Source organism: Pyxicephalus adspersus, chromosome 2, assembly GCF_032062135.1.
Source record: "Pyxicephalus adspersus chromosome 2, UCB_Pads_2.0, whole genome shotgun sequence".
Taxonomy (NCBI): domain Eukaryota; kingdom Metazoa; phylum Chordata; class Amphibia; order Anura; family Pyxicephalidae; genus Pyxicephalus; species Pyxicephalus adspersus.
In genome coordinates this window covers 124,207,251-124,219,559 of record NC_092859.1, presented here as the reverse complement: position 1 = coordinate 124,219,559, position 12,309 = coordinate 124,207,251, and the positions used below count along the sequence as shown (strand labels likewise).

The 12,309-nt window shown below is 37.2% G+C and overlaps 1 protein-coding gene across 1 annotated transcript in view; it reads left to right on the top strand.

Annotated features, from left to right (window-relative positions):
* Window positions 1-12,309, top strand: part of TJP1 (tight junction protein 1) — a 255,756-nt gene that overhangs the window by 59,090 nt on the left and 184,357 nt on the right. The window contains exon 3 of the mRNA XM_072399088.1: window positions 3,796-3,928. Within this exon, the coding sequence (XP_072255189.1) occupies window positions 3,796-3,928 (133 nt within the window). The remainder of the gene's footprint in view (window positions 1-3,795; window positions 3,929-12,309) is intronic.

Below are 12,309 nucleotides of genomic sequence, written 5' to 3'. Positions count from 1 at the left end.
AGTGTTTAGTAAATCTGCCTTGTCTTTATCCCCAGTTACCAACCTAGCGACATCCTTTAAGGGGCCTACATGCTCAGATCTGAACTGTTTGCTAATAATATATTTGTAAAATTTTTGGGGGGTTGCCTTACTTTCCTTTGCAATCTGTCATTCATTTTGAAGTTTTGCACGTTTTATCTCCTTTTTACATCTTTTGTTATATTCTTTATAGGTTTCAAATGATGAAGGTGATCCTTCATTGGTATATTTTTGGAATGCCCTTTTCTTGTTCCTTATGGCTTTTTTAACATCAGCTGTATGCCACATAGGTTTTAATTTTTGCCTCTTAAACTTATTACCCATTTTCAGTTTGCTTTAGTAGAACAGACTTGAGACATTACCATTTCTGTTCTGTGTTCTTTGAGGACAATATTGTCTCCCAGTCCAAGTCACAGAGAGTTGCCCTTAATAATGGAAAATTTGCTCCTTTAAAATTAAATGTTTTTATCTTTCCTCTTTTTGCTTCCTGTTTACAGCTTACATTACAATAAATCATATTATGGTCACTGCTACCCAGATTTGTCATCTGTGCTAGTAGTTGATTTTCTATTTCTTCCTTAGCACTGGGGGGCCTATAGCAGCCTTCTGTCTTTATGAAAAAGACTCTGTCCTTACGAAAGAGAGTATACCCAGGAATATTGACTAACCTTTCTGCCACCTTATTTGACTGTCCCACCCCTCTCTGTCCTAGTTTAAATATCCCTCCACCATTCCCCTAAATCTTTCCCCTAGCACAGCAGACCGTCTTTCATTTAGGTGCAAACCATCTCTGGCATACAGGTTGTACCCCAAATGAAAAGTCAGTCCGGTGCTCTATGAACCCAAACCCTTCCCTTTTCCACCAGGACTTAAGCCATGAGTTTAGCTGCCTAAGCTCTCTCTGCCTTTCCTGTGTTGCCCATGGCACAGGCAATATTCCAGAGTTATATTGTCCTCGATCTAAGGATGGTTTAACGGAATCAGTTTGCCGAAATTTCGCGGAAGTTCAAGGAAATTTGAGCGAGAATGCCAGAGGCATTCTCGTTCATCCCTAGTAGGTACACCTCATTTAATTTGTTAGGTTTATTTTAGCATATTTGAGGAGGAAGTCATTTAGACAAGGTTTATATATAAAGGTAATATACTTAAAAAATTGACAAATGAAATGGACGTGTTGTGCTCATTCTCATATTCAAAATTAACAATAATGCAGATATGTCATGTAAAAAAAAATAAGTTCACCTCTATCTGAAATTAAAATCAGATGTGCAAGATTGGCTACAAATAACAAGAACCTCCTTAAGCGAGCATATTGGTACAACCTGTTTAAACCTCACATATTGTGCTTTTATTTGCTATTAACATAGGTGATATCAACATGCCAAGATCTCTCTAAAGTCATAAAGAAAGAAGCCTGTGGATGCCTTGGAGTAAAGGGATTTAAAAAGATCACCAAACAATTTGAACCCAATCAATCCATTGTCTGAAGGACCGAACGTCCATCAATCCGTCCATCATGCTGCATACACACGTACAATAATTGTCATCATCCAAACGACCTTCCTGGCGGATCCACGGAGGATGAACGACGAACAATCTTAATGGAAGTGAAGGGGTGCTGTATGTACAGCACTCGTTCATGCATCGTGCAGTCGTTAGTTGTTGGAAAGGATCTTTCACGGATCCGCCAGGAAGGTCGTTTGGATGATGACAATTATTGTACGTGTGTATGCAGCCTTAGTTCCATACTCCTCCAGAAAGATAGATAGATAGATAGAAGTCTAATGTCTGCCTGTTTTAAAATGCTAAAATAGTTGAATCACTTCAATGGGTCGTGCTTACCTTTTTCACATGATTGTATATGACTACTCTAGAAATTAGTATTACATAGTTAAAGTTCAATACTCTTCTGTACAAACTTTCTAAACATCTCACAGTTTTACCAAGACACATTACCCCTTTTAATCAAGTAATCGCCTGCTTTGCCTGCATTGTGGATTATTAGTATTTCAGGATGTACGGTATCAATGCAGTTTATTGATATTTTGAGATGGTTTCACTGAGTCCTGTGACATGCAAAATCTTGTTCTCATACCCATTGACATGTTTAACAATGAGACAGCCATTACATTACTCATTTGTGGAAAAATCATTTGTCACTGCTTTCATCGTTAAATACAGTCTAGTCTTTTGCTTTTAACAGGCATTACTGTGTTAAATAAATCAGCTTACTCTAAGTAATAGGCGGCTGCTGTAGATGTATAGTCAAATTTTGTTTATTATTATGTCATTTCAGTGAGCATCTATTACAAAAAGTAATTCTGGTATTCCTTCATCTTTTATATAAAGAGCTATGTGTACTGTCCAGGCCAGTGAGAGATAAGTATTATGAATGGTAATTTATGAACAAATTGACGTTAGGCCAGCTACTAAGGTACACTGGGTCTGATTTATTAAAGCTCTCCAAGGCTGGAGAGGATACATCTTCTTTAGTGAAGCTGGGTGACACAGCAAACCTGGAATGGATCTGGTCCAGGACTTAAAACATTTGCTAACAAATAGCAAATGACTTTTAAGAAATGTATTCCAGGTTTGCTTGCTCACCCAGCCTCACTGAGGTAAGTGGATCCTCTCTAGAATTGGAGAGCTTTATTAAATCAGGTACACTGTGCGTACATTCCTGTTAATTGGTGGTATAACAACCACCAGCCTATAGAAGGGCACTATCCATTTCTGGACATATATAATATAAATTGTGAGATAGGTGTCACTGCCCCCTTACATCCAAATTACCTTTGTTGTCTCCTACCCCACTGCCAAATCTTGGGGTGCCAGCAGGGCTGTTAATAGACAGAGCTTCCTCAGTTCTTACATGGTCAGAGCTAGAATCAGTCACTACTAGCAGTAGGCACACTTTTTTTTCTTTTTACTACAGAGGCATTTTTACTACTGGTGTCAATTAAAAAAAAAAAGATCAGTTATTCGCATTTTTATTGTGCAGTCACTGGGGTTGGCTTTTGGCCTGGAAGGGAGGAGAAGGGATACTGGAGGTGTCTTTCTTGGGGCACAAAGATAGCCACAGACAGCCCTGGTTGCAGTTTTAAAGGAGTTATCAAGTCAGCATTAAACATTGATTTAAACACCTTGTCTACTTGTGTTGTGTAAATGATAAAGATTGCTATGTTCCTACAACAAAAAATTTAATGTTATTTTCCTCAAGAAAATCCTCATACATTCAGTTCCAGTTGCTTGGTGGGTGTTCTGATCCTCTGTTTTTAATACTGAGACTGACCCAGAATAACTATGCAGCACACGTAGGCAGATAATTGCCACACAATGTGTTAAACAGTTAGCTGCATACTTGTTTCAAGTGTGGCTAAAACTATCAAAACCAAAGGATCAGCCAGGCAATCAGCACTCTGTACAATGAGTTTAGCAATGGTAGCCTCTATCATCTCTCAGTATAGGTACACTTTAACTTTACTATCCTATTCATAGTAATGCTAAAGAAGAACTTAAATAAAATCAGAGGTAAAAATCTAACTCAGTACTCTTGGCAAATTAAACATCCCTTACTACTCTATGTGCTCCCAGCCTTTCACAAAGTCTTACACAAACATAAAAGCAATGAGCAACAACAAATGCCCATGCCTGACATAAAACACAATTTCCTAATTTTTTTTCTCGACCTCAAAAGTCTATTGGAAACTAATTGGTGATATTTTAAATGTTTAAATTACGGGTTAATTTTCAACAGTTACATTTGATATATTGTAGGGTTACCCCATCATCGGAGAACCCCAATGCAGCCTCCTCAAGTACTAGCCAAGGAAAGCCATCTCTACGGAGAATAAAAGGACGGATCCACAGAAGCAAAAGCCTGGACAGTGTGGATCTCTGCGAGTTCAATGTAAGTGTTCATAATACTTGCTTTTAATTCAGATAATCACAGCTGTATATTGTGGCCGTGGCTGCAATACAATTAAGGTATCATCAAGATGTTCTGGAGAATAGTGTTATTTTATGTATTTGTTATTATATTGCATACAGATATCCAGTTGCAGTGAGTTGTTACCCCTGCCTCTGTTCATCCAGGAAAGGAGCTCAAACCAGGGGGGAATAGAACATTATTCTGCATTCATCTACAATCCCTGCTTTCTGTCCAGGCAGCACCACTAATATTGAAATGATCATAGATAAAACACATTTTTATGAGAGTAAGAAAGTATTGGATTTGCTGATGTTGTTATTGCTGTCTGTACCTTCCTTCTCCAGTACAGTACCCACATCACCCCGCATTAATTGTATCCAACTTTAAAAACCATTCACCAAATCCCCAGTGGCAGAGGACAAATAAAAAAAATAGGGTCAAGAAAGTGTGTCAAATGCCCTATGTCCATCTAGGGATAAAAATATTGCTTCCAGGGAGTATGCTGACGCAATATTTAATAACTGAACTGCTCATCGTACATTGTCAGCAACCTTCCTACAATGTACAAATCCCCTTTGATCCCTAAGAGTGAACATGCTCGAACACTGGTTCAGCCAGGTTGCCAGGATCTTGGTAATTATCTTAAGATCCATGTTAGGGAATGATATAGGGCGATAATTAGACCACACCTGTGGATCTTTGCCAGCGTCGGAAATCATAACCACGTGGGATGAGACCCAAACTAGTGCACATTAGAGATTACCAGATGCGGAACAATTACCATAGTACATTTATTTTGTACAGAAGAGGGCTGTAAAACCATCAGATTCTAGGCTTTTATGATTTTTAAAAATGTTGATAGCAACAAGCACTTCCCGTTCAGATACTTCAGCTTCAAAGGTTGCTATGTAGGAATTCAGGAGGACTAAAAAACTGATGTTGAAAAAAAAGCCATGGTTTCAGGCAGCAAGAAATTTGGGGGGAAACTGATGATGGTTTTTAGGTTCCTGACAGGTTTCTGCACATAGGATTTATGGGGCTTATGTTGAGTTCTAGACATCAAAAGTTTTTAAGCAAGAGGTGAATCAGTCTTATTTTCTTTAGTGTAGAATTTCTGTCCCATTCATCTAAGCTCTCCACCACGTCTGTAAAGCATACGTTCAAATCCAATGGCTGCTTTGTTAAGGATAGATTTGCTAGTTGGTGTAAGAAAAGGTTTGGCATACTGAGACATTTTTAAAAAGACATAAAACATATAGGGACTCATATACCAATGTGGCACACAACATTCAGCCTAGACTCACCCATTTTCACAGAAGATTCTGTTGCTAAATATGCCTATTGATAAATATTATTATTATATGAGGTAAGGAGATGAAAAAGTCGAGATTTTATATATTAAAAACTTTTAGGTAAGAAGTCTGGCACTTAAAAGAGTTAGCAGTTTCATTTGCGAGGTTTAAACTTTATTGGAACTGTAATTGACTGAAAATTAAGTTTGAAAAAGGCTGGGCAGACGAAGCCTACTGCGTATATGTGTTAATGAGAGCTTTTTACAGCAGTTTACACAGTTGCCATTTTTACTCTGTACCTTGGACCTGTTTTCATGGACAATTACTTTGTCATTGTTGCTTAGAGCTCTCACCACTGTGCTTTACAGTGCTATTCTTCTTTCCATTACCATTCCTGTTATATCTACAGTACACAGAAGTTAGTTTGGAGCCTACACCAGAGCTTTTATATTCATGTTTTCTTCCTAGAATTTAGCAGCTTTGATATGCTTTGATCTGCTATTGCTTCTAACATATGCAGTATAAGCACCAGACACTGCAGTCTAACATGGCACTTTTCTCCATACACATGAAGTACCCATGTATACCTGTAGGTATAAACGTTGTACCCATGGCCTAAACTCATCCAGTTTGCCTTTTATGTCATGTCCAACCCCTAAATACCTGGAAAGAGATTCTTTATGTGGTAGGTGGGGTGTCACCCAAAGGCGGTCCATGGCAAGTGTAAAAAGATAAAACTTTGACCAAATTAATCAGTTCTGTATATGCAATTGTCACCATAGCCACCTTAGCATGTACCAGTAGGTCACCACCAGTGACTTCCACCATTCAATTACCAGTCTAAGTCTTAATTATTGATATGCAAAAAGCGTTCTGCGTTTTATGTTCCAATAAAAAGATTCCTGGTATGTATATTTATAAAAATAGCACCAAAAAAAACCCCCAGCAAATTGAGTAGATTATAGAGTTACATTTCCATCTAATCTATTCTATTTACATCTGGGATCCTAGTACTTTAAGGCCAGAATGCTAGCCATGCGCTGTCCCCTCTATGTGTATATATAGAAAAGTCTATCCATACCTATCCCTAAAGCTTCCACTAAATAGTTTTTAAATATAGTTATGATGTATATAATAAATTTCTCTTCACTTTCACTACAGCTGTAGACAAGCAGCAAGAGCGAGTATATCTTCCTAAAAAAATATTGCTATAGGATTGTACCACCGCAGTATGCCAGCTAGGGAATCAAAAATCAATATATAGCAATGAGAAGGAAAACTGCTGAGCCCTTCCTTAACTCTTTCATATTTTGCTATACATTGCTATATGTCTTACACATATTCACATCATGCTGTAAAAATAGTAAGTTTTAGTGCAAAAAGATGTTTTTATTTGTATCCGTGGTTGTGTATGTACCTACTGGACAGACCTACTTGTGTTGATAGCTTACTCTGATATCACTGTATAATGTAAACACTACCTGGATTAGCAGCTGTAGCAATTTGTGCATTATTTCCAGCCTTGGGGACATTTAGTGTTACCTAGCCCTTTTCTACCCAGCTTTACTGTCATTTCCTTCATTGGATTTCAGTTTCAAGTGAGCAATATCACAGCTTTTTGTTTAGGAAAGCAATTTACAGCAGCGTGCTGACCCCTCCTGCAAGTCATAATCTGCTTTTATTGCATAGAGAGCCAACCATAAGGAACAGCCTGGAGTGGCTGAGTGAAAGAAGGTGAGCAGAAGGCAGCCATGACCAGGGGGCTAGGGGAACTATAGGGAGTTTGAATAAAAGGAATAAGGTAGTGGATAGGTTGGAAGATTGAAAAATGGGGAGGGGAAAGTAGGGGTTAAAAAGGGGAGGAAAGAGGAGGTGGGAGGTAGTTTTAGGAAAGTAAGGGAGCAAGCTTCCTTCCCACCTGCAGCTGGGGTCATGGGAGGACATCTTTAAATATGTGTGGCAGAAGTGAGAACCATTAAAAGTGTAAGAACAGAAAAGATGGTTTTTGGGCAGCTCCTCCCGTTGGTATAGTGTGGTGAGTGGTGTCTCCGAGGGCTTGTAACCAGGAAGGAGTAATAATTTTGAAAGGGTACAAATTTTAGAGTTAAAAGATTCAGGTTTTTGGAAAAGTGTAATTGTTATTGTTATGTAATTATGATGTAATTATGCTTGTTACTAAAATGTTTTGGTTATGGAAATGTTTAAAATAAGTTGTGCATTTTACACAAAAGGAGTTTGTTGGTGTCGTGGTGTGGTGGGAAAATGTGGAAGGGTGGAGGGAAGGATGGAAGGACATAAAGGGTGGTAAGTATGGGGGGAACATCCTAGCTACCTGGGTCATGTTATTAGGACTAAAATTAAGTATGAAATAGAAACAAAAATGTTTAAATTATTGATTGTACTAGAATAAAAAAAATGAGTGTGGGTAGGAACAAGGAAAGTAAATATATAGGCAGATTAAACATCACCTTTAAAGTGGAAGTTAACTAAAAACAAAAAAATCACACTTACCTTTAATACTGCAGATCTCTCGATGGGACTGGTCCTCCTAGTGACTTGATTTTTGGGATTCCTCTTCATCCTAGCGCAGAGAAAGCGCTGGGCGCCGCCATCTTCTGGTTTCTTTTCCGGTCTTCTTGCACTGTGCGAGATCAGATATCATAGCCGCTGTGAGGGAAAAAAAAAGAGAGCTGATCTCACTGTGAATGTGTGAGATCAGGATCTCTTTCCCCTTGTATTAAAAGATGCCCCTTCTGTGCATGGCTGAGATCAGGTCAGGTCATTACGTAGGTATCCTGGGAGGCTCTGCGCTCCCATTAAGTTTTGATTGCCATGGTGATAAAGACTTAAAAAGAAACTAAAATCAAAAGTGCACAAAAAAAAAATTGTACTGCATCGGGTCCCACATCGTCTCGGCATCTGCCCCGGAGCTGCTGCTGTGGGCGCCGCCATCTTCTCTTCTTCTTCCTGTTCTTCATCCTATGTTACCTGACCCAGGCGCAAGATCGGGTGACGTAGGATGAAAAAAATTGCCTATCTCAAATTGCCTTTGCGCAAAAAGGTTCCTGCTGCGCATGCCCGAGATACTCGTAGACATGCATAGAAGGAGGAAGGAGCGCCCAGGAGCTTCCCGGGATGCCTAACGTATTTATCTCGGGAGGCTTTGCGCTCACACTTTGCGCTCACACTCACACTTTAAAAAAAAAAAAAAAGGTGTTGCACCTAAAAGAAAACAGGATTTTCAACTTACATAAAAGGGTTGACTACCCTTTTATGTAAAGTGAAAAATTCTGAGTTTAGGTACGCTTTAAAGGGGCGGTGCAGCACCCTTTAAAAAAAAAAAAAAGAAAGTATTGCACTTAAAAAATCCCCCAAAAAACACCAACATTTTTACTTTATATAGAAGAGTTTAGGTACTCATTAAGTGTTTTTATCAGTCAGGGATTTTCAGATATGTGTAACTGGTACCCATAAACTATTTGGGCGTGCGTATATATGTGCATACATTTGTGTGTGTCTGTATGCGCTCAAGCATGATGGAGTGCAGACTTTATAGTATTTTTACAATAGATAGCTTTAATACAATAGAAGGCAATATTTTATTTCTGGAACAATACTTTGCAGTAATCTTTATCTACATAGCTTACTGTTCTGTATTATTTAAGAACACTCATAGTAGATTTCTCTATTAGATGGTTTTCAGTAGGGGACAGCAAATTTCTGCCTTTCCAGATGGCAATGCGGAATACCGGCATATCAGTCACTAAAATGGTTTGCAGATAAAACAGATTTTTGAACTCATCCATTGGAAACAAATCATCCTAGTACATTGTGCTGGTGCTAGTAATTCTGAGAACTGCATCTCATACTGTTTATGTCAGTTACAAAAATCACCTTCAGTGAAGGTTCCTAAACACCGAAATGGCTTTCTTCACATGTGACTATTGATCAAACTGTGTTATTGCCTTACCGTGACTTGGATTTAATCAGCTCTATAGTTATTGCACATTTTTCTGTAGGTATACATACATCTTGCAAGCATAGGCCAGTATCACATTAAATCCTGTACGCAGTTTCTTGCTGATAATGTCTTGGGTTGATGTGGGCGCCATTTGATGCCATTCATTGATTTTAGTAGCTTTGTATAGGTTATAGAACTGCATTTTTAATGTGTCAGCAAGGCTTTGTAACTAAGCCTTTAACCTCCTCTCTTTCAAGGTGGATTTTCCAGACTTATGATTTAAAGAAAGATGATTATTAACATTTGTATGGTAGACAGACAGTTTATTTTGGACAAAAACGGGAAGTTTAAAATATTCATGGTATTTTTATTGCATTAAAAAAATATCCATAGCTTTTCAGTAAGTAGCAAAAATTAGATAAGTATTGGGGAGGGTACAGTGGTGGCATCTGCTAAAGGGCCCATTGCTTCAGAATGGTATTTTTTTTAGAGCATTTTTATATCTGTTTAATTGTTTCTGTTTTAATTGTTTCTAGTTTTATTAACAGTGTGATGTCATAAGCCTTAGTTCAGTATTTGTAGCAGTGGCTTAATTTGTCATTGGCGTTTCTATATTTTCATACAGCAGCAGTTTTACATCTTCCTATTTGTATCTGATGCATAAAAAAAGGAGAAAGGGGGAATAAAGGCGCTTCCCATCCTATGCAGTCAGATTAAAACACACTCACTGGACTGATATATGAAACTGTAAGAAAGAAACATGTTTTATTTGCCCCTGGCAACTGTCCTGTTTTCACCTTTTGTTACAAGATCAAAAATAAAATCCAACATCTGACTATTTCCTATTTTTAGTAACCCACTATGTCTTCCATGTGTTGTATTAATCTGCAAAACTTTGTGAATAAGTGAAATGAAAGCCTCTGAAAGTATTTTGAGCCTTTTTATGTTGTAATTTTGTGTGACTTTTTTTTTTTTAAATGATTGTGGTTACTAATACCTTATAGTAACATTTTATTAAAATTTAGCATTAAAAGAAAAGAAAATTGTGAGAAGGCATGTTGTTTATTGCAGAAGAGACAGGCAATGTCCTTTATGCTGTGAAATTACCTGCCTGTTTGACATTTTTTAAAGCCACTCACCTCTTCTGGCTCTGGCACCGGTGCTGCTATCTTCACCCATTTTTTTTCCGGGTTTAGGTCTTTGGCCATCTTGATTGGCCAAATCAAAATTACATTACGCACATGCGCATGCCCTTGTGAATTCAATTCATTCTCGGCAGCTGGAGGTATGCCAGAGTACCTAGTATTGTACAATGAGCTACACATTCAAAGCTCAGTGTACATTTCAGAAAAGATTGTGAACTGTCAGATACATATGTTTTATTACAGAAGGGACATTGTCTGTCCCTTCCACTATAAACAACCTACCTGCTTGCACTTTTTTTTGTTGTTAATGTATACCTCCGTTTTAATATTAAGCTAAATCTTTGTATCCTCAAACCCATTGGCTGTTTATTCTGTTAAATACTTTTGGCTGTAAAACATTATTAGCACCATTAAAGAAATACCTGCTACCGGACTTGGCTTACAATCACCTCCAGAACACTGTCAACTAAACAGTTTTTGCATTGCTGAAATTAGATATGCACTCTCCAAAACACATGTCTAATGCTTCGGAAGTTTTAAGGTTTATTTAAGATGGTCAATCCAAGACGTAACATGAGTAAATTGACGCTTTGTTGCATTTCACCCCATAACACTTAATAGTAAGACATGAGGCCTTATGATTTAGCACTACAGGATACTTTGTGCCGAGGCATCCATTCGGTAATGTTACTTACTTGATACACTTACCTAACTTAAATAGTAAAACAGATTACACTTTTTTACATAACACATATACACTAAGCAGATCATTGAAATGAAATCATTCACTATTACTGATAATAAAAAAGGGTACAGGCTCATATAATCTTATCCTAGCGCTTTGCATGGTGATTTTTTATGATTTGTTGACATCAATGGTATTGCCATTGCTGGTTTTTGATTTGCTAGTCCCATGGGCTTTTCTGTAATAATAGATTATTTCATATTATATATTATGTTCTTGCAAGTTCAGGCTTTAGATCAGGGATTCCTAACTTCAGTCCCTGAGGGCCACATACAGGCCAAGATATGCAGATATAACTTAACCATTTTCTAACACTTTGTAAACTAAACCATACTAAATATACTGTTCTTTCACTGCCTTCTGGAGCTGCAAAAAATGAAATGGATAAAAATTGTTATTATAATACACTTGTAAATCTGTTAGTCGTATGATTGAGTAAACTGAGTTGGGTTTGAAACCATAAAAGGAAAACAGTGAGGTTAAAAATATTTGGACTGATTTATTTGTATATACAGTAAATTTTGCTCCAAAGACACCTAAGCTAAAGACATCAGCCTGGATAAAACATGTTAACTTTACAAAAAAAAAAAAGATCTCAATGCTTTGCTGTAATAATCATGAAATATGCAAACAGAATTGTTTTTTGGCATGCAAAAAAATATATAAATTTTTTGTAAATTAACACTGAAAAATAGCAAAATATATTTGACAGTGGCTCTAGACAGCTTGTATCTGACCGGTTTAGTACATGGGGCATTTATTTGCCCTTTAAGTCTAACAAGAACATATCAATACTGAATATTCATTACAGTACAATTGATGTAATTTCCCGACACATTTCACCTAATGTGGGTACTGGAAATAACATAAAGTTACAGTCATGCAATCATTTAAAGGCTCATGAGAAAACATACATTTTAATTATAGTTTATTGTCCTGTGACATTTTATGATGTATGTTTTCCCATGAGCCTTTAAATGATCTAAATCGGTCAGATACAAGCTAGTCCAGAGCCTTATGGAATTAACTTTGTCTGCTGTCAAATATAATTTTATTAATGGTGTTAATGTACAACAAATGAATATATATTTTTACAAGCCAAAACCCTTCTGTTTGCATATTTCTTGATTATAAATCTCTATTTGTTCAGGGTTTTATCTGAATGAATTACATCAAATGCATATTTGAATACTGACTGTTCAACCACTCTTTATTAT